This window comes from Octopus sinensis, linkage group LG5 (assembly GCF_006345805.1).
Source record: "Octopus sinensis linkage group LG5, ASM634580v1, whole genome shotgun sequence".
NCBI lineage: Eukaryota > Metazoa > Mollusca > Cephalopoda > Octopoda > Octopodidae > Octopus > Octopus sinensis.
The window spans coordinates 49,525,704-49,550,703 of NC_043001.1; the positions used below are offsets into that span (position 1 = coordinate 49,525,704).

Below are 25,000 nucleotides of genomic sequence, written 5' to 3' on the forward strand. Positions count from 1 at the left end.
GATATATACATAATACAGTCACACACACACACACACATACACACATACGTACACACACACGCACAGATGTTGGGTTGTATTTTAAATCGAGCGGAGTGACCGAATGTCAGTCATACACACACACACACACACACACACACACACACACACACACACACACACACACACTGACGTTGGGTTGTAATATATATAATACATTCTTTTTTCTTTTATTTTTCCAGTCATCTGACTGTGGCCATGCTTCTTACCACACAGCCACGCCTGCGCCTATATATACAAAATAGATATATCTTAATATATATATAATATATATATATATATAGATAATATATATATATATTATATATATATATATATATATATATATAATATATATATATATATATATATATAGTATATATGTATATATATATAGTAGAAATATGTTACGAAAAGAAAATATAAAAAAACGTGGAAATGTAAGGGTAAAATATGAAAATCACGAAAATGCATATTGCAAATAGAAAAGGCTATTATGCCAGGTAACGACAAATATATACATTTAGATTGACTGAGGTAGTAATACGTCATAAAAGTCATTATTATGAGATGATTATAAGATGATAATAAAGAGAACAAATAAGGAACAACAAACGGACCATGGTTTACGCAAAGCTTATTAACACCGGTAATAATATATATATATATATATATAGATATATATATATATATATATATATATATATATATATATATATATATATATATATATATACATACATATATATACATATACATATATTATATATGTGTGTGTATGTATGTATGTATAATATATCAGGTTGAGTAAAAAGTAAGAAACGTTTTGAAACGTGAAATTCATCACACTTTATTTCAACAATGCGGAAATTTTATTCATCAAAGTAAGTACCATTACAATCAACACATTTTTGCCAACGAGTTACAAGTTTCTTTATTCCAGTAACATAAAAATCTGGAGTTCCGGAACTGCTGAATTCTTTGAACGCACTTTAAGCATCGGCTTGATTTCTGAACTCCTTCTCTCGCAGGAAACCATCAAGGTGCTTGAAAAAGTGGTAGTTGGTAGGAGAAAGGTCTGGGGTATAAGCTGGCAGGAGAAGAATTCGTTGCCAAGTTCCCTCAACTTCTGGAGCGTCATTAGTGAAACGTGTTGTCGAGCATTGTCATGAAGAATGATTGGCGCTCTTCTGTTGAACATTTTGGGACGGAGGAGTAGCGGCTTTTCGTTTATCTTGACAATTTCACCGCAATATGTTTCTGCAGTTTTTCCGAGATTTAAGAAGTTATAGTGAATGAGTCCGGCAGTATACTACCTAACAGTCACCATAACTTTCTTTTTGAAGAGCTCGGGTTTAGGGAAGGTTTTCGGTACTTTACTTTGGTTCAAGCACTGCGAAGAATGTTTCTCCTGTTGACTAAGCTGTATGTATGTATGTATGTATGTAGTATGTATGTATGTATGTATGTATGTATGTATGTATGTATGTGTGTATGTATGTATGTATGTCTCCCATTTTCTAATTATTTCTTTTAATGAGGAGGCAGCTGGTTTCCAACAAAGATACAAGGCTCCTTCTTTGGGATGTAGCTAACACATACAAATTCACATTTGGAACTTGAGAAAAGTCTTGCATATTTTTACTGTTCCACTCACAGATTTTACTTGTAATGTACGAATCAGCCGGTCGATTTCTCTTGCTAAAATATCCCAGTTTATCCAGATTCTCCTTTAAGCTTTTACTAATAAAACCTAGTGCCCCAATTATTGTTGGTATGAATATGAATTCATTGTATGGATACAGAAGCTGGAGGTTTCGAAGCAGTTTTCCATAGATATCCACTTTTTCTTTGATTTTCAAAGAGAGATTTATATTTGCAGGGCAGCTGTCCTCCATGACGGTACATACATTTGCCCCTCTGTCCCAATCAAAAATATCCAGCATGTTATGTTTACATTTAACAGAAGTTTTGATGGGAATATTCCACCAGTATTCCTTGAGTTGGTGTTTATGAATGTATTCCATAGCAGGGGGATTTTCTAAGTTTATTTCCGGACAGTCTTTTTTTTTTTGGGATGGCATTGTAAATTGTTTTAGCAACAACATCGTGCCGCATAGGGAGGTAGTACCGTGATGACATTTTAGGACAACTGTTAATCACATGCGTAATGTCTTCGTATGTATGCATGTATGTATGTACGTATGTGCATATGTATGTACGTATGTGCATATATAAATAAATAAATGTTGCTTGGTGTATGTACGTACGTACATACATACACCAAGCAACATTTATTTATGTCAAACCGTCAAATAAAACCTACCAGATGAAATTTGTTTGACTGGAGTTTCTTTGAGGGACGAATAAATGGTTTTAAAATATTAAACAGAAGAAAATGAAACGAGAAAGCAGTTACCTTTTTGCTGAAATTTTTCTCATAATACAACTGCAGGTAATCGTCCAAGATATCATTGAGACAGTCACAGATGCTTTCTATTCTAGCCATATCGACGTTGTTCTTGCCGTGGAAACCTGAGTGGCAGAAATTAACATATAATCATGTGTGTGTATGTGTGAGTGTAAATGTACATAAAATGCATAAATACACACCTACATACACCCATACATACACACACAGCGGGGAAGAGAAGAAAGAGAGAGAAAGTAGAATGATTACAATAATCCCTCGACCATCGCAGGTGTTACAGTTCAAAACCCCTCGCGATAGGCGAAAATTCGCGAAGAAAAACAGTACTGTATTGTATATTTTAAAATCATTTTTATAATTTATATACATTTATTTTATCATAAATGCAAAACAACACCACAGAAGAATCGACGTAAGCTTAAATAAAAGACCGCGATAGGTGAACCACGATATGGTGAGGGATTAGTGTATATTTATTTGTTAGGAAAAGGCCCTATGAAAAGTTCTTTCCATTAAACAGATCCAATGAAGATAGTTGGACTGGGTCCAGCGATAATCGCCGGATTCACATCAGCGGGAGCAAAATAATTCCTATGCATATGGAGTACGCATGCGTATTGAGTACATATATATATACAATGGGTAGCCAGGAGAGACCAGCGTCACATATTATAGTTTGTGTGAGTGTGTGCGCACGCGTGTTCTTAAGTTTATGCCTGGGTAAGTATAATTTTGGCATGGTGTAGTTTGTTTCGGGGTAATATATGTGTTTTGGCTTAAGGTCTGTTTCGTTGTTGGTATATGAATCTGTCACTTCTGTTTTTAATCATTTATATTTTACCTCTGAAGAAGGAGGTAGTTTCTAACAAAGATAACAAAGCACCGTCTTTGGAATGTAGGTAACGAAAACAATGTCACATTTTCAACCTGAGAAAAGTCTTGCATAGTTTTACTCTTCCGCTTACAGACTGGATTTGTAATGTGTGAATCAATTGGTTGATTTCTTTTTCTGAAAATTCAAGCTCATCCAGACTATCATTTAGGCATTTACTTACAAAACCAATTGTTTTAATTATTATTGGTTAAATGTAAATTTGTAATCCAGATATAGAAGCTGGAGGTTTCGAAGTAGTTGTCCATAATTATCTTCTTTCTCTGGTTTTCAAAGAGAAATTGACATCAGCAGGACAGTTGACCTCTCTGACAATACATACTTTTTCTTGTATGTCCCAAACAATATTAAGCAGTTTGTTATGCTTACACTTGACAGATGTTTTGATGGGAATGTTCCACCAGTATTTCTTCTACTAATATTTGTATACATATCCTATAACAGGAGGATTCTCTATATTTTTCCAGGACAGTCTCTTTTTCCGAAGAACGTCATGTCGCTTAGGGAAGTTTTTGATGACAGTTTTTGGCAGCTGTTAACCACATGTATGATGTCTTTCACATGAAAATATAACATAATCTACATTTACGGTTGCATCTTGGAACTCCAAGGGCTTCACCGTCTCTTTTGTTCATTTGGTATTTAGTAGCAATCGTCTGTTCTTGGATTGCAAATGCATAGCCTTTGGAGTGTGATGTGATATAGCAGTCACGAGTCCAAGAAAGGCCTCGCTTCATGTCAACAATCTTACTATTTTCTTCAAGTCTACGAGAAACATATCCACGCATTATCTTCTTTTGCTATGCTGATCATTCCACCTCCAGGTCTTTGAGATATACTGGTCCAGCTGATTTAGGGTTGTACGGGAGGTGATCAAGAAGAGATTACTTCCAAAGAAACTCACTTCCAACACGTAGGATACTGCTCTCTTCACTTTTCAGCTCTAAGTTAATGTATTTATTTTGCTGCTGTTGTTTAGCAAGTATTTCTGAGAGAGGCTATGTGACATTCAAAGGCTGTTTGCACTGATCTCAAGCCCCTCCTCCTTTATCTCTTTTTAGGTAGACCCTATCGATATCACTATTTTTGTAGAGATTTCCAGCTGAAGTTAGAATCTTGCAGGTTTTAATGTCTATGGAGTGGATTTCTTATACAAACCAGTCAAGTATCCCAAATGTTGGAATCAGCACTGGTACCGAAAATGCATCGTGGGATATTGTCTTGGTCTGGTATAATTTCCTTGGGTTACTCTGTCTTTATTCACAGTATCTTGGTATGATATATTTTCATCAATGCTTAGTTACTTGTACCACTCTTTGTGTGGGACAGGGAAGATAGTGAGACCATTGATGCAAAGGTTTTGTCTGGGATACTGATTTTTCCGGTTCAACAACCAAATAAGAACATTTCTTCTGGCCAAATTTCATTTCCTATCTCAGCTGAAAATGTTATTAATTCCAGTTGTTTTTGCCATTGCTAACATTTTTAATCTTGAGGCCATCCACAAAGAAATTAGGGGTTACATTAATATCTCTTTCAGTTTCAGACCATAGAATGTAGCCGTTTGTTTTTTGTAACAGGAATAATAATGGGTTTAACGCCAAAATGAACAGAAGTACAAATAGACTATCTCCCTGGAATATTCCCTTTGAAATATTTATGGTATAGGAGACGCTCGTTCTACTCTCTGTTCTAGGTGTGAGGATTGTGGCTCAGATCTTTATGAGCCTCCAAATGGCTGTAATTAAGGTAGCAGCCTCTTTTGCTAAATGAAAACACTTCAGCAGCTATGAGTGGTGAATAGAGTTGAATGCCTTCCCAGAATTAAACCATATAATTTTTTTATTTTATTTAACTCAGAGAGTACAGTGTTGCTTATCGATACATCCCCACACTCCTTTCTTTCCACAGGCCTGCTCATCGGTAACTAGGTTGTTGGATTCACAATGCTTCTTGAGGAATTGGCTGAGACAGTTTGTGTACTGTATGTACATTATGTTTTAGTAAGCAATGGGCCTATTTTTATCAGACAACTCGGCGGTTTCATTCAATCGGACCATCCATAGTACTCATGAATATACTTATTAGTGATTTCCTGTACGTACGCATGTATGTATGTATGGATGTATGTATGCATATATGTATGTATGTATGTATGTATGTATGTATGTATGTATGTATGTATGTATGTATGTATGTATGTGTGTGTGTGTATGTATGTATGTGTGGAGGGTGCACACGCGTATGTCCGATTATGGCCCGTGTACCTCTTCAGTATTTGCTAATCTGCGCAGGCATAATGTGCATGCGTATCTGAGAATATATATATGGAATATATCGTTAACATGTATGTGTGTATATATACGTGCATGTATTTGAATGCGTATATAGCGTAATGTATATCAGGTTTAGGAGTGTTGGGACTTGTTAAACGATAAAGCAGTAAGATAATATATGAAGTAGAGTTTAAGGTTCAGGTCAATTAACAGTTTTATAAGTGTGCTTATGATAAAAGTTTATAGTTCACGTATGTGTGTGTGTGTGTGTGCACGCGCGAGTGTGTGTGTGTGTGCGCGCGAGTGTGTGCGTGTGCGCGAGTGTGCGCGCGAGTGTGCGCGCGAGTGTGCGCGCGAGTGTGCATGTGTTTCTTTGTATGTCTGAATGTATGTATGTATGTATATATATATATATATGTAGGCTCTGCTTGTTGGTAAAAGGCTATTTGTATGTTAGAATATGTGCGTACATGTGCACTTTGTTTTGGCCAATATTGCGACAATGGGTTTCTAGTGAATGTATATGCGGTTAAGCTGTGGTGTGCTGGTCCATGCGGCGCATAGTATGCGCCGCCTTGGCCAGCAATTGTATTTGCGGCTTATTCCCTGGTCCTTAAGCCTATACATGTTTATACAGCAGACCTAAAAGTTCCACCACACCCATTCACCCCATTCCATAAAAGCGTCACTCGAGACGAACAGGACCACCTGGTTTACGCTACAGTGGCTAAGCTGTAATTCAGCCCTATTGTGTACCTGCACATATACCATAACCCATTGCAGATGCAACCACCCAACATTGTTGCTTATAGTACAGAGTACTCTCAATGCTGTCAGTACACAATAAAAGAAAAAGGCAAATTAACCTATTAATCCACACAATACATCGACTCGACTATGGCTATCATATCGAGAAAAACCTTTCACAAACACTCAACACGACCACACCCATTCTCTCTCTTTCTTTCTTTCTCTCTCTCTCTCACACACACACACACATATCTCTCCACAGACATAACTTCTCCCAGTGGTGTATGCACACTCATGAATAAATACAAACATGTTCATATTCACACACTCATACAAACAAACGCATTACACACTTCAAGAACACATTCACAAAACGCCCATATACACACGATCTCCCTTTAATACACCACACAAACATACTCACAAACAAACAAACACACACACACTCACACACTCGCACTCGCACACACACACACACACGCATACGCACGCACACATACACACATACGTACACACGCATACACAAGCGCACACTTGCACGCATACACATAAATTACCTAATTACTATTAATTTCAACCCGACTTCATCATTGTAAGTACATACATCCAATATAAAATGTGTGTATAACATACACGTACAACCAATACAGCAATCACGCGAAGGATCTTTACCTTTTGACCGACAGATTTTTAAAAATAATTTTTTGTAACTAAACACTTTCAAACTTCGGAAACTGGTAGAATGTGTCATATAAAACATCTTTTACTCTTAGCGTTTTTACGAAGTTATTTCACGTTAAAGTTGTAGTATTTCGGCAATTTCAACCAATCAATGACGTGTATTCAGCAAAATAAAATTACTGCCGTTGTTTGTCAACAACTATCAGCCAAGAAATAAGACTCTTTCGTTGGAATTTAAGCAACATAATCTTATATTGTATTGTATTGTATATGGGTAACCTTATATGTAAAAACGTTCCTTTCTTCTTTTCTCTTTTTAATTTAAAGTTAATTTTGATCGGCCAACGGCAAAGTTGTGAAACAAAGCATTTTCTTTCGTAAATCATCCTTTAAATCCGAAGAAGTTCTTGCAGAATTTTATTGACCCATATGTGATCGTTTGCAGTATGCATGTATGTATTACGATGTATGTATGTACACTTGCATGCAAATACACATGTACACATATATGAAACCATAGATATAGATATGTAGGCGCATACGCATACATAGGTGCCTGCATGGATTTTATTACATAAGTGGACCTGTATCTTTTGATTTCTGTATAGAGCAGCGCTCCGCAACCTTTTCTCACTTGCGGCACACATATATTTTTTTCAAAATACGGCGGCACACCTGAACTAAAAATATAACTAAAAGTATAGGGAAAAATTATATTCAGGTTACCCTGCGGCATAACTAGCATCGTCTCGTGGTACACCAATGTGCCGTGGCATACCGGTTGCGGAGCACGGGTATAGAGCACATAAACAGATATCTAAATGTCTATATTTGTGTATACGCACACATACCGTAAATCCTCGAGTATAATCCGCATTTTTTTCCAAAGATTTAAAGGTAAAAATCCCTAGTGTGTACTATATACGAGGTCAAAAATGAAAACTATTTTCTAAGCAATGTCCGAGTCTCTATTTGCTGTCCGGCAGTTTTTATTCAGACGCATTTTGTGATGTCGGGCGCAAAAATACCTTAAGCTAAGCCTGAAAGCAATGAAGTCATAAAAGAATCATCCATAACTTGCAGTAAGCAAGATTTATTAAAATAAAAGTATTCAGAACACAGAATAACATGTAACAAAAACAATTTGCAAACATATTTATATTCCCATATAACAGTTAAGAACATCACCATTATTGTATTACGCATGCGCGGAAGTATTTGTTCGACTTGGTACTGCTGGCTTAATTACGCACGACTCAAGTTAGGGAAGGGGGACGTATTATACACAAGGTTTAGGTTTTGCAGTGGTACAGCCCTCTAAAAATCCCCTGCGTATTAATCTCATGGCGGACTATACTCGAAGATTTACGGTATTAGTTTCAAATGTTGGCACAAGGCCAGTAAGTTCGGGGGTGGGAATAAGTCAATAACATCGATGAAAGGCTGAACTCACAACGTAAAGACGGACGAAATGCCGCTAAGCGTTTTGCCTGGTGTGTTAACGATTCTGCCAGCTCGCCACCTTTTGTATATACACACACTACATGCTAGACTTCTCGAATATATGTATGTGGAAATATATACATGCTCACTTGATCTAAGTGTTTGTGTGCATTTATGTATGTACGTATGTATGTATGTATGTATGTATGTATGTATGTATGTATGTATATATGTGTGTGTATGTATGTATGTATGTATGTATGTATGTGTGTATGTGTGTATGTATGTATGTATGTATGTATGTATAAATGTATGCTTGCATGCATATGAATGCATCTTACTCTTTTCAGGTTCAGTAAAGAACTTACCAAATTCCCTAGCAAGGTACCTAGCAATGGCCATACTTTGAGGAATTTGTGTCTCGCCATCAATCTGTAGAACGGGAAGTATTGAGAAATTCATCTCTGAAAAATAATGAAATATTCATAAAAAACGGAATTGGAATTTCAATTTCAAGTATTTTAAAGGGATTTATTAGCTCATTGAATGTACGAAACTGAAGTATAAATTTACTGCTCAAAATTCCAAAAAGCTGCCTGACTAGTTATGTTTGCTAAAAAGAAAAATTAATTACCGAAGTTTAATAAAAAAAAAATAACTTATTTAACTAAGTTTTAACATCATCTTCTTCGAGATAGTCACCTTGCGCAGCAATACACCGGTCCCAGCGTTCCCGCAAGCGAATCGAGAATTTACTGTGATTCGTTCTGGATCTCGATAACGGTGTTAAAACAGTGACTTGTGAGCTGCCTTATCATCTTGGAAAAGAGATGAAAGTCTGAGGCTGAACATTCTGGCGAATAGAGCTGAGGCAAAAGCGATACCATGTTGTTTTTGGCGAGAAACTCACGAGCGAGGAGACCTCGGTGACAGGGTGCATTGTCATCTTGAAGAACCCAGTTCTTCGCGCTACACGAATCCGGTTGTTTTCGCCGAATATCCTCCCTCAGACGTTTCAAAACGTTGCAGTAGAACTCTCGATAGACAGCCTGACCCTGGGGGACGAACCCTCGATGCACAATACCGCAGATGTTAAAAAAAGAAAAAAACATGAGCGTGCTGTTGATTGGGCTGTCACCCTGTAGCGCATTCTTATTTTTCGGTCGTTCAGATGAAGGGCCCTTCCATTGTGACGACCGTTGCTTCGTCTCAGAGTCGTATCCGTAGACCCAACTCTCGTCACCGGTGATGATCCTCGACATGATGAATGGATCATCAGCGGCACACTGATCGTTATTCTTTCTGTTCAGTGGTCAGCAGGCTGGGGACAAACTTGACAGAGACATGCCGTATGTTCAATTCAAACGTTAGGATTACCTGTACAGACACATACGACAGACCAGCAACATCAGCAATGTCGTGAATAGTCCACCGACTATCCTCATTCTTAAGCTGATGAATTTGCACCACATTACCAGAGATGACGTTCGTGGCAGGTCTTCCAGATCGCTCGTTGTTTTCCAGAAACGTTCTTCCGCTTTTGAAGCGCCCGTGTCACTCGAAACACTCATTATCTCGTCACCGCAAGCTTGCCGAAGCATGCTCAATGTCTCTGTATCAGAATTCCCAAATTTAACGCAAAATTTCACGTTGGCTCTTTGTTCCAGCTTCCTGCCCATCACAGACTACAGCATACACGTAATCACAAAAAACACAAATTCCACAACTATTGAGGTAAACACAGCGATATCACTCATAAAGGTCACACTGGGCACGAAACTGTGTGCTGCCATCTGTTGGCACGCTACAGAAAGCACGAAACCGCACGCGTGCTGTCATTTGTTGACATGCTACAGAACTAGTCCATGAACTTTTTGATACCACCTCATATTATATTACATTCCACAACTAATTTATTATTCTTAGAATTTCAGTTTCTATGAATGGTTTCCTTTAGGAAAATCGTCCACTTCTTTGTTGGCCAGGATTGCTGACTCAGGATCCATCTCGCAATCACAGATTTAATAATTCCTTGTATTTGCTATATATGCATACATACATACCTGCATAGACATACACACACACACACACACACACACACACACACACACACATAAATATATATGCGCGTGCGTGGTGTGTATGTGTATAAATACATATACAGACATGCATACATACACGCGTGTGCATATATATATATATATATATATATATATAGTGACGTATATCTGCCATTTAAATATGGCTAACCCCTAGGGTTGGATGCTACTGTAGTTTGTAGCCCCAGGAGGACACCTCCTCCAGCTGGCTATAGACACACTTTCTGTGCCCTATCAGTATTTGCAAAAGGAAGCCATCCTTCCCGTCTCCAACTTATGATACACACGGACTCGAGTTTCTGGGTATTGACCCGTCATCGGCCTGTGACAATCACAGTTATTGATGAAAAGTAGGTTCCCTTCACAATTACACGAAGTAAAAATATATCGTTCAGATACACACACACACATATATATTATATAAAAAATACAAAATGGGACTAGAACTCAAAACATCCTGACAGTCAGGTGATACAAAAAAGGGACAACAAAACATCTAGATAGACGACACAAAGAAAACAAGGACGAGTCATTCGGAGTTTTCTTTCTTCAGTCGAGTTCCAGATTATCTTTGCAATTTCGGCTTGTTATACTCGAGATGGCTCCAATATGGCCAGTCTCAAGGAAAAAACTAAGCTAAGAGCATTAGATTCCTTGGAAGAAAGCAGCGAATGTATACGAAAATAAGACACCTGTTGTAATGTCCTTTTATTTGTATTTGTGTAACATTCTCCGTTTTTTTTCCGTGCTTGTTTTGTATTTTTTATATATAAAACGTATAGCGGCGTACGTACACTTTGCTCTCTCTCTCTCTCTCTCTCTCACTAATATATATATATATATATATATATACATATATAGCCACCCTGCTACTTTGTTTGTTGCAAGATCTGTGACTGATTGTCGCTTGATTTTCTATATATTGTGAACTGTAAAAATGATCTGTAACCGTTCGGTCTGGTGATCCCATCGTCTGCTAGAAGAGGGTAGAGGTTTACTCCCCTACTTGCGATATATACCGGGTGCAGATTGCATCGATAACCAGTTGCAGGAGTCTTTTCTTAGGGTTAAAAACGGTAGTAACGTCGAATAGCCATACTGATGTAACGATAAACATTACTTCTTAGTATAGTTACTACTTTCGTCTCTTATAAAGATTTTCTAACTAGCAACCTTGCTTTATATATATATATATATATATATATATATATATATATATATATATATATATATATATATATATATATATATATATATAATATATGTATGTATGTATATATAATGTATGTATGTATACATAATGTATGTATGTATGAATGTATGTATGTATGTATGAATGAGTGAATGTATGTATGTATGTATGTATGTATGTATATATGAACGTATGTATGTATGTATGTATGCATGTATGTATATATGTATGCATATATGTATGTATGTATGTACGTATGTATGTATGTATGTATGTATGTATGTATGTATGTATGTATGTGTGTGTGTATGTATGTATGTATATATGTATGTATGTATGTATGTATGTATGTATGTATGTATGTATGTATGTATGTATGTATGTATGTATGTATGTATGTGTGTGTATGTATGTATGTATGTATGTATGTATGTGTGTGTATGTATGTATGTACGTATGTATATATGTATACGACTTGCTCAGGATAGAGCGCACCAGAATTAAAACCAAGACCTTATGATTACAAAGCAAACTGCTTAATCAGTCGGCCATACTGCTGCTTGTGCTGCTGCGACCATTACAACAACAACAACAACTACTACTACTACTACTACTACAGTGGATAATGTAATGCTAAATATTATTTCGACACTAACAACAGCATTGATTGCAGTGCACAAGAAAGAAAGAAAGAAAGAAAAAAAAGAAAGAATGAAAGAAAGAAAGAAAGAAAGAAAGAAAAAAAAGAAAGAATGAAAGAAAGAAAGAAAGAAAGAAAGAAAGAAAGAAAGAAAGAAAGAAAGAAAGAAAGAACGAAAGAAAGAAAGTGAGAAAAAAGAGGGATGGTTGAAGGCGAAAGCGTAAAGATAGGTAAATAACACTGACTGTTTTTGAAACGGTTCCATTCTGAGATTTTAATCCTTCGGTCGGTATAATGGACACCGGCGGCTGCAAACAGAATTCGACAAATTTCTGCACGACCACGACCATTAAAATAGAACAAATTATAAGTCGGCATTATCGTCTTATTAATGTTGCCTTCTTTTGTTTTCTTGTTGTTCTCTTTACAATGGTTATTTTTGTTGGTGCTGGACGTGGTAATATGCCGTCGTTGTCCGTGTTACTTCAGCTAATGCGGTGGCTATTGTCTTCTTCGCTGGTACTTCTGTTGTTGGTAATTTTATTGTTGTTGATGGTATTGTCGTTACTGTTGTTGTGGTTGTTGTCTTTGTTGTGGTTGTTGCCTTTGTTATAGTTGTTTGTTTGGGGTCCATTTCTCTTTGACCCAGAACAAGTTTGGCGTTGTTATTTCAGAGAGAATCCAACGTGTCTACTTATATTCCAAGACTGTCTTGCTTTACTGGCAAGTAAATTAATATTTATGTATGTATGTATCCATATGTTTATATGTATATATGTATATGTATATATATATAATATATATATATATATATATATATATATATATATATATATGAGTTTCTCCTCTCCCTCTGTGTATATGTGTGTGTGTATGCAAGCATATGTCTGGGAATAAGAAAATTAGAGGGTGAAGAACCTAATAATAGTGGGGTGGAGGTAACACATCATTGCCGTTTCTACGCAATTTTTATTTTATAATCCATTATATTTTAATTCACTTCGTAACAGTCTGAGTAAATTACTAGATTTAATTACGGCGAACCTAGTTAATTAACACAAGTTCTTCTTACGCCTTCACACACTCACGCCGATACAGTGACACAAACACGCACTCACATTCATACCCAAACCACACAAACATACTTTGTAAACAACGAAACTGTAAAGCTGACCATTCGTTGCGCACACTGACAATAGGAACAACGATTACTACAACAGCAACAACAATTTTAATAGGCACTCTCATCTCACTTTTTGACGTATAAACGTTTAGTGTACGATTAAATGGACAGCCTGATCGTTGAATTGACATGAAAAGTAGTTGTATGTTCCAACACACACATACATACATACATACATACATACACACATATACACACACGTGTACTTATAGCATAAGTCTCATGTACTCTCAGACTGACATAAGTGTGATAAGGTTGGGCCTTTAAATTATAGGAATCATATCCGGTAAGTTCGCCGTCGTCAATTCACCAGTTTTTGGGTCATTTTTTTTTTCAATAATATAGATTTTAATTGTTAATGGTGATATACTGTGGATATATTTTCTCGGTAAACTTTCCTCGCGGTGAACTTTCCTCACGGTGAACTGATGGGGGCGAACTTTCCCTGCGATGAATTACTGGTGGTGAACTTGCCTGTAATCTATAGGAATAGTCCACCATGTTAATACAGGAAAATTCCTTGATTCTTGAGATTATCCCTCCTTCCCATATGGAGCTGGTCTTAAGTGCTGTTTGGCAATTGTGCCACATCCTCTAGAGGTGGAGATAATTTTAATAAATGAAGAGTATTCGTTGTTTGTTATTTGGCATGCTTGTATTTGTCTATGTTGTTCAAATATATGTCACTGGTCACTTTGAGTTATTTTTCTTAGTTAATTTTTGTTTGAATTCTGCAAATTACGGAGGCCATAAATGTTTCCTACTCTTTTTTGTATAAGTCTAAGTCTTTTGGCTATTAGTAATATGATCGGACAATTCACCGGATTATATGTTTTTGATAGAAATCTGTTGCTTTTTCTACGATCCTATTTCTCCATTTTCTAATGGTTTCATTTTCTTTTATTGCTTCCATTTGAGATTTTAGCTTCTTTACTTCACTTTAAATGATTTAAATATTTGTCGTTGATGAATTGTCGTCTTATGGAACTCGTATCATATTTTTTTCGTTTGATAGTTTTCTGTCCGATAGTTTTGTTAGATAGTTTTACAGTTCGTCATATCTCTTTCGACTATCTAAATTGATCACAGCACCATCAAAGCCTGATTTGTAAGCCATCTCTTTTATGATATATCGATTGAGCTGGAGGTTGTTGTAGATGTATCTGTTAGAGATCGCACACATTTACACTTCAACGACGAGAAACATCATATTTGACTACCCCTTGGCCGAAATCTTAATCTTTGTATTTAGCAGGGTTATGAGCTGAACTTTCCTATAAGTGTGACAAAGTTGGACCTTTAGATTATAGAAACCATGTCCGGTAAGTTCACCGTCAGGGAAAGTTCACCGTCAGAGAAAGTTCACCGTCATCAATTCACAGTAGCGTTACACATCACGGCTTACAGAATTGAGAATTCACCCTTTGTGCTGCCAGTTGCGGTCGACGTTGGCTAAAAGATCACCAAACAATCAGACATATAATCATAAAACTCTTATGGAATATCTTCTATTCCAAATCGTACGATTTGTCACTTGCACAAATCTCTAGTATTGCAATTGAACTTATTGGTCTTTCGCGGTGACTTATGTCTTCCGCTGAGAGCAGCGACAAGCAGTTGAGATACACAGTGAGGTTCATAACTGCCTCTGGCTTATCACTGGCACCGAACAGTCGAGCAAAAAGTTGCTCGAACGTCGCACACAGCTGTTGGAACAGAAATGCACGTGACCATTTTGTACATCAAAGACAAAATTGTGACTTTGTTGCAACGTGCGCCTCCACCAGTCATAACCATCGGACGTCTTTCGTTCTTTCTTGTTTTTAGGCACGAGTTCTAGTTCGGTTGCGATGCGTTTGTTATCCACTTCTTCCAACTTGCAGTCTAACTCCTTCTGTAATCTATCTTACTCTATCATCAACTATTTACTAAATGTAGTCAACTCATATTTAATCGCCCCCTTCAGAGTGCCCCACCACCGGTTGTTAACGATTACCCTCTTGACGTCTGCTTGACAAGATCATTAATCCAGTCGCTGTAGCTTTTTACGTGCCGTCAAAGGTGCATTCAGCTTCTAGTAGCTGGGTCCATGTCTATGAGTCCTATGTAAGTTGATTATACAGATCACAAATTTGTGGACTATGTAACCAACCACTTCAATTATGAACACCTTGCATTATCTCTATCCTCTAATGAACACTCTATCGAGATAAAATGTGGACAACCCATTGTTGTTGCTTCATGTTCACACTGGCAAATTCAAATATTCCAGTTGGTACCCGTCAGACAGTTGGAATTGTCTTAGCATTTGATATCATCGAGGCCGGTGTTTGACGGTTAAAGTTGATCTCGCAAGATTTGATTGCTGAATGTAAACAGCCGAAAGAGATACAAGCTTTATTTATTTATCATATATACTATTATGCGGAGGCACATGGCTCAGTGGTTAAAGTATCGGGATCGAAATCATGAGGTAGTGAGTTCGATTCCCGGGTCGGGCTGTGTGCTTTGTTGTTGTGCAACACACTTTATTTCACGTTGCTCCAGTTCACTCAGCTGTAGAAATGAATTGCGGCGTCATTGGTGCCAAGCTGTATTGGCCTTTGCCTTTCTCTTGAGATAATATCGGTGGCGTGGAAAGGGGAGGCTTGTATGCAAGGGCAACTGCTGGTCTCCCATACACACCTTACCCGGATTTATGCCTTCGAAGGGAACTTTCTAGGTGCAATCATTTGGTCATTCATGACCGAAGGGGATCTTTACACTTTATTCAACTATTACGCTCAATCAAATTAATTTTTACCTATAAATTATCTTATATTGAGTAATATTGTTGTGTGTCAAAGACATACATACTATATGTGATATCATGTTGATGACGCCTTTTGAGACAGAAACGCATTTAAAACATTCCTTTACTCTTCAGAATAAAAACCAACAACAAAACTGATGGTCTTTTCCTTCATGGGATATTAATTCGAGAGATTGTTGATTGTTTTTGATTATCTCCCCTTCCCATTCGGAATCAGTTGACATTGTCGTTAGGTGTTTGTCTGTCTTCCCTCCAAGCAATATTTAGCATGACTATTTCATGTTTTTTTGTTGCTGTTGTTGTTGTTCTTGTCGCTGGTTACTTGGAGTTATTTTTCTTGGCTTATTTTTGTTATATACTTTATGTTTTATCTTTTTATTTTATTTTATTTCTGCCGGTCATTGGATTGCGACTATGCTAGGGTAACTTCTTGAAGAGTTTAGTTGAACAAATCGTCCCAGCGCTTACTTTTTGGCAAAGGCTGATGCCTGTTCTTTTACTGAATCGTTGAGACACAGGTATGTAACTAAACCAACACCGGTTGTCAAGCGATGATGGGGATGCAAACACAAATGCAAGGACACGTACAAACGTATGCATGTGTATGTGTGGGTGTGCACGCGCGCGTGTATGTATGTGTGTGCGTATATATATATATATATATATACACACATAAATAAATATACATTATACACATATATACACATATACATACGTGCATATATATATACATATGTGTATATACATGCACATATACAGATATATATATATATATATATGCGTGTGTGTGTATGTATGTATATATGTGTGTGGTGTGTGTGTGTATGTATGTATGTATGTATGTAGTATGTATGTATGTATGTATATACACATATGAACTGCAGAGATAAGAAATGAAAAGTGAAAAAAAAGAAGAAACTTATTTTTATTTGAGGTTTTATTTTTGATCAAATTAGAATTTTCGCACAATCGTCTGCTTTGAAATTGGCAGCTATGATAAACTAGTTAAAATGTGTCAATTAGTCTAATAGTTAGTTATTACCGTTATACTTTGATTCAATGCCAGACATGGTTTTCTGACATGTAAGACCAACCAACATACAAACGAAGAACAAAACGGGGGAAAGAAGAGGAAAAGCCTCTTACGATTGTGGTGTCACATGAATGTTATCTTGACCTAAACAAAAGGAAATTGGTGCATTTAGAAATCTCGTGAATTCTCGTAACAATTTTGAAAATGTAGGCCTAAAGTAAGGAGAAATATAACGGATATATGTGCGTGTGTGTATATATCTGTGTGTTATTGTGTGACGGTAGCGGATGTGCGAACCACAATTTCAACAGCGGCTTTGATAAGGCAATGTATATGAACTTTGACGGAATACGAGAGCTTTACTCTCAGGTTATATGTCTCCTTCGTTACTTCAACATTGACTTATTGTCTCACATGGAAGATAAAAGCTATCTTAAACACTTCATACGCCTGCGGGTACACACTCATACACTGATACGCAAGAATTCATCTATTATATAAAATCCGTTCTGTCTGTCTGTGTGTGTGTCTTCTATGATCTCGGGCATCCTCCATCCGATTGCGCAAAATTTGATATGTAGATACCGACGGTATCAGGGCGTATATAAATCTTGAAAAAATTACAAAAATCGATTCCAGGTGAGAATGCGATCGATAAAGCCGTGGGAATGTGCATTTGTACACGCAAGTACATCAGCTGCTGCGATCGATACTACGCGTACGTGAGAAAAAGGCTATCTTTATTTCTTCTTTTGCTGGCGTCTCAAATTTAGGTTAAATCAGTGTTTCCCAAAGGGGAGGCCTATAGGATGGTTGGACAAGTTGTTTTGAGAAAATTTGGCTTAAATGTTTGACAACTCAGCACCGTCCACCGGACGGGGGCATTTAGCTCGTATATATATATATATATATATATAATATATATATATATATATATATATAATAACAATATAATAAATAAATAAAATATATGCATATATATATACATATATGTACATACTTACATCTACATGCATATATACAAGCATATATATATATATATATATATATATATATATATATATATATATATATATATATATATATATATATATGAGTACAGGACACCACAAATTCACGTAGAACACAACGAGAAACGAAAAGAAAATCAAACAAGGAAACGGACTTTTTATAACAACGAAAAAACAGAGTACAGGACAAACAATACAAGGAAAATTTCATCAGCTGCCCCTGGTTCGGCTCTATGTGTGTTTCGAAGGCAAGGACAGAACACGGCCATGCCGAAGCAATCCTTCCTGCAAAAGGAATTAAATAAAATTCTTTTGCAGAGGGGTAAAACAAGTGACAAGGATAGGACGTAAAAGCAATACAAATGAAGAAAAGACAGTAGAAAAAACAGTACAAATAATGAATAACAGGACAGGGAACCAACAAAAAGGGCTTACACCATAAGGACACATTAAAGTGTCTACCCGCTAGAGATGAGAGTTAAAATACTCATTTGGACCACCAAAACTTAACACTGAAAATAACAGATTCAACAATATTCGGGCAAACGGATCGAAAAAATCTCTCATATACTTATATAGCACCGGTCCACATGTGTATGTGTATGTATGTAAGAATGTATGCTCGTATGTATGTATGTACATGTATACGTGTCTATATGGATGTACTGATATACCTATACGATTGTGTGGTAGTCCCTTTGTATCTATGCATTTATGGATTTATTATAAATATATATGCATGTATATATATATATATATATATATATATATATATATATATATATATATACGTGGAGGCGCAATGGCCCAGTAGTTAGGGCAGTGGACTCGCGGTCGTAGGATCACGTTGTGAGTGTTTATTGAGCGAAAACACCTAAAGCTCCACGAGGCTCCGGCAGAGGGTGGTGGCGATCCCTGCTGTACTCTTTCGCCACAACTTTCTCTCACTCTTTCTTCTGTTGGCCTACTCGCTTAGCCAGCAGGGTGGCGTCATTTGAAGGCTAAAAAACAATGCGAAGCGCATTGTGACTAGCGATGTGTAGCAACATCTGATAGCCTGGTCGGTCACGGTGATATATATATATATATATATATATAATATATATATATACTCGTATATATATATGTTGTGTGAGTCCGAGCGTGTGTGTGTGTGCGTATGTGAGTGTGTGTGTTTGTGTGTGTGGGAGGGTGTATCTGCATTTCTGTATGCATGTTCGTCTTCTATTATTACTACTTGTACCTCACTCCCAGTACCGAAACACTGTAAGGTTATAAATTTCAGGTCCGCCCTACACCCTCATCCTTTGACTCCGGACAATTGTCTAGTTATCTATGTTATAGATCTTTTCACTTTAAGTTGTGTGGTTAAATACATAATATTCCATCGGACGAATCTTGGTAACAATGACCCTGCCAGTACCATTTGACACATTATTTCTTCTTCTTCTTCTTCTTCTTCTTCTTCTTCTTCTTCTTCTTCTTCTTCTTCTTCTTCTTCTTCTTCTTCTTCTTCTTCCTTTCTTTCTCATTCCGAATCTTCTCTTTCGTCTTCTTATATTCGTTTTCTTCCCCCGCCTTCCCTTTCTTCTATTTTCATACGTATCTACCCTCTTGATTCCCCCCCCCACCACCACCACCAACACAATTTCTTCCCCACAGACCGATCCCGCAACAACACTTCATCTTTTCCCTTTTTCTTTCCTCCCGATACTTTCATAATAACAAGGTTTGATAGACACACAATGAAAGAGTATGACTTTGATGCAAGTCTGAAGAAGTACCTCACCAATGCCCAAAATCGCATAGGCTACGTAAGTTTTGCTTTAGAATTTTCGTATAAACTGGCTTTGCAAATGGAGATGGTACGGAAACGTGAGTAACACACACACACACACACACACACATATATATATATATAATATATATATATATATATATATATATATATATATATAATATATATATTATATATATATATAAACAATTGCAGCGTGGAAGGTGTTTGTAAGCCATTTAAGAAACACACAAAAGCCGTTCGATTCACTTCAACATTTAAATGCTACTGCCGACCGCGCAATGACCTGCCGGCGCCGGCCCGACATACATGGCGCTCGGCCGACGGTGCTTGCACGCTTCGCGAGCTCCATGATATTTCTCTCTTCCTTCCTACCTCGCTGTTGGCTTCGGCAGTCACGCTCTGTTCCGCTGTCGACGCCTTCTAATTTCTTTCCGTCGTTTCTTAAATGGCTTACAAACACCTTTCACGCTGCAATTGTTTTCGTTTCAGCACACGATCTCAGATCAAATCACTTGCTATGCAAGTACATCTCCGTAATATATATATATATATATGAGTGTGTGTGTGTGTGTGTGTGTGTGTGTGTGTGTGTGTGTGTGTGTGTGTGTGTGTGTGTGTGTGTGTGTGTGTGTGTGTGTGTGTGTATGTGAGTGTCTTTCTATCTATGTCACCCGATTCCGGTTAACAACCGCTATCGGTGTGTTTACGTCCCCGTAACTTAGCGGTTCGGCAAAATGGACCGCTAGAATATGTACCAGGCTTTCAAAAGATATAAGTCCTGGTGTTGATTCATTAGACTAAAATTCTTCAAAGCGATGCTCCAGAATGGTCGCAGTCTGATGAATGAAACAAGCAAAAAATGAAAAATGTTAAAGTATATATTTAACAGGTTGCTCATAGATCACGCTCCCAGACAACATACAAAACGAAACAAAAATACTAAAAGTGAACCCTATCCTACCTGACCTTACAAGGGGTACAGTTTGTAGCCGCTGTGATGTTCACTTCACCTCCCACAGTTACCACTCGTACATAAATATCTACAAACATTTAATTTCATATATAACACCGCTGAGCTACACAACATCCTAAAAAAACTATATCTCCCACTCATTTAGGATCAGTGGCAGCTCGTAGATAAAATTAGTGGTGGTGCTGCCTCAGAAATTTTTAGCTTTGCCTTAATATTGACTAAAAGACACATAAAAAGAATATTTATACATAAACTTGATCAGTTCGCGTTTGGCCACTGCCAAGTAGTGTGTTTAATTTGTTCACTAAACTCCACCGCGAATTCCCCCTTGTTTTTCAAAAATTCTTTCTAAATCACAAAATTAATGGGAGGAAAATCTGCCCTATTTTTCAAATCCTGGCAGCAACACTGAAGCAGCAAGCAGGATAATAATCTAATTCTACACTTTATCGCATTCAAGAATATAAACACGTTTTAAAGCACAACACGCGGAGTAAAAAAGAAACACTACTTTTCACCGGCACTGCGTCAACTACAGTGCTGTCTCTCCCTAATGTTAAGCTTCCTATCTCGGACATGTGTGCATGCGCACAACAGCCAAACACCGCGTCGCTGGAACTGTGAAGCGCACAGTTCTATACAAGGATTTTTTTAATTATTTTCATAAATTAGGGGATGGCTACTGACATTAACCTTGTGGATTATATAATGTACAAGTATAAAGAAAGAATTTTTAAAAAAAAGGACTCTGGAAATAGGGGGTGCTGCAGTTCCATGGGGCCTATTCACGAGCTGCCACTGTTTAGGATGACAAGCATAAGGTACATATATACATAGAAACAGTTGCAACATCAATAGTCTACCTCACTCTAAGGCGTGTGGACGTCCATTGCACGTTAGGATATGGTGCTTGGTTACATGGAGATATTATATAACATGCAAGATTACTGTGGACGTCGTGACTCATTCCTTAGTCAACAAACTGCGTATCAATGACTGTTTAGATAGAGATGAGCTTGGAGTTATGCAACACACACATCAAAGCTCACACACATGCACGCACATACACACGCGCACGCACATACACGCACACCCACATGCGCGCGTATGTGTATGCAGAAAATATTGCATACAATACAAACACAAACATACTTACCCCCACATATAAGCACTAACATGTGCTTACATACTGACACATACAAACACTTGCATACACATGAAAACACACTCAAGCACATAGAAATAAACGTATAGGCGCAGGAGTGGCTGTGTGGTAAGTAGCTTGCTTCCCAACCACATGGTTCCGGGTTCAGTCCCACTGCGTGCCACCTTGGGCAAGTGTCTTCTACTATAGCCTCGGGCCAACCAAAGCCTTGTGAGTGGATTTGGTAGGCGGAAACTCAAAGAAGCCCGTCGTATATATGTATATATATATGTGTGTGTGTGTGTGTGTTTGTGTGTCTGTGTTTGTCCCCCTAGCATTGCTTGACAACCGATGCTGGTGTGTTTATGTACCCGTCACTTAGCGGTTCAGCAAAAGAGACTGATAGAATAAGTACTGGGCTTACAATGAATAAGTCCCGGTATCGATTTGCTCGACTAAAAGCGGTGCTCTAGCATGGCCGCAGTCAAATGACTGAAACAAGTAAAAGAGTATACACACACACAATATACACACACAAACGCTGCTCTAAGGTCTCTGGAACTGGTAAAAATACAAACCAAAATGCCCAAAAGTGCGCGCTACGGTCTTATATATAAAAGAACACATTGGCCAAAAGTAGAGGACAGTCACGGCTGGAACGCTGTAATGAATCATAGGTCTGTTCAATCAGAGCTGACTTAAAACTAAACAACAACAACAACGACAGTATCACTTGCAACAACAGCAACAATAACCAGTATAACAACTGCAACACAAATACATGATGAACACATACACAGGAAAAGACACGCTAACAAGAAGAAATACACGCATAGACACACATACAAGCATACATACTCAAACATACACACACACATCTATCTATCTATCATCTATCTATCTATCTATCTATTCATATATATATATATAGCACAACGCTTTCCTATTTGGAAGCCTCTTATTGTATTTCTATATGAATAATATATAGTCTAATGACTAATTCGTTTTTTTGTGCTAGGCCACTGGCAATAATAATTTATTATTACCCTATTGTATTATGTTTATATATATATATATCGAAACACGCATTGAGCCGAAACAGGGGCAGCTGATGAAGGGGAATATTCCTTGTATTGTTTGTCATGTACTCTGTTTTTTCGTTGTAAAAAAAAGTATGTTTCCTTGTTTGATTTTATGTTTTCGTTTCTCGTTGTGTTCTACGTTTATTTGTGGTGTTCTGTACTCATATATGCATGCATATATACATATAGATGTAGATATGTACGTATATATATGTATGCATATGTTTTATTTATTAAATTGTTATTATATATATATTATATATATATATATATAATATATATATATATTATATATATATATATTATATATATATATATATATATATATATTGTATAGAGGGCATTATTACACATAAATGCCACACGCTAGGAGTGACTCTTAAAGTCATAACTACCAAAATATATATATATATTATTCAAAGAAATTCCGACTCTGTTTTTTTATGGTTTATTTATATTTTTCATAATATTAATGTTGAATATAGAATATATAGTATAAATATATGTCTGGACTATGTAATGCAAAAAGTTCATACAGAAAAAGAAACTTCTTTTGTAACTCACAGCCATTTGAGTTTGACCACGTGACCACTTCCAGAAGCTACGCTCGCCATCTTCAATTAATCCCTCACCCCTGTGTCCCCTCCACCGTTTAATCGGACGAGAAAATACAGGTGTCCCAGAATTAATGATGATTTGAGTGAAATCGGGTGCATTTTTTGAAAACTCACTTTTATTTATGTTTATCATGTTTAATGTGAGTTAAAAGTGTATAAATTTTGAATTTTGTTTATTTTATTTTCATTCCCGTGGGATCCCTCTTATTTGCCCATGACAGCATTTTTTTTCAATTTGGCAGCAGTCATTTTCTTTACCTCCATCCCCAAGATGGAGCAATTGTTTAGCTGAGCTTAAAGAACACATTCAGTTAGCAGTGCAGGAGCTAACTCCTGAAATACTTCAAAATGTGTTTCACAACGCTAAGGAGAGATTTTAAGTATGCAAGAATACAGACATGTTGAAAATTTTCAATAAAAGTTTGACGTAAGATTTATAAATCTATTTGTTTTGCCAATAAGCGCAAAATTTTGTCAGGTTTTTAAAAAGTTGCTCAATTTCATTGAAACAGATAGTTAATTCTGGAACACCCTGTACGGTGTAGCGTTGTTAGTTGTTGCGATGCTCGAATAAATATTAAAATCAAAGGTCTTCTTGCCGTAAACGTCTCATCTTTTTGTTAAGCATAATGTATCAAGGAGTATATTATCCAAAATGTATCTCTCCTTTACAGGCATGGCTGTGTGGTTGAGAAGCTTGCCTTCCAACCATGTCGCCTTGGGTCCAGTCTCACTGTGCCGCACATTGGGCAATTCTCTTCTACATCTCCGTGCACATCAAAGCCTTGTGTATTATATAATTACCATTGCTGTATTGAAATATAAAATAACACACACAACTCACTTATTATTGCCATAAAGTTCGTGTATGAAATTAATCTTTTTTCTAGTTTCGATGCAGGTTGGCAAGTTGATTTTCATCG

General features: G+C 37.0%; 1 protein-coding gene across 1 annotated transcript in view; it reads right to left on the reverse strand.

The window, feature by feature from the left end:
• Positions 1-13,111, reverse strand: part of LOC115212140 (S-crystallin 3-like) — a 15,182-nt gene extending 2,071 nt beyond the window's left edge. The window contains exons 1-3 of the mRNA XM_036503127.1: positions 12,668-13,111; positions 8,860-8,955; positions 2,345-2,553 (exon numbers count right to left, since the gene is read on the reverse strand). Coding sequence (XP_036359020.1) covers positions 2,345-2,553; positions 8,860-8,955; positions 12,668-12,800 — 438 coding nt within the window. The 5' untranslated portion in view covers positions 12,801-13,111. The remainder of the gene's footprint in view (positions 1-2,344; positions 2,554-8,859; positions 8,956-12,667) is intronic.
• Between the last annotated feature and the right edge of the window lie 11,889 nt (positions 13,112-25,000).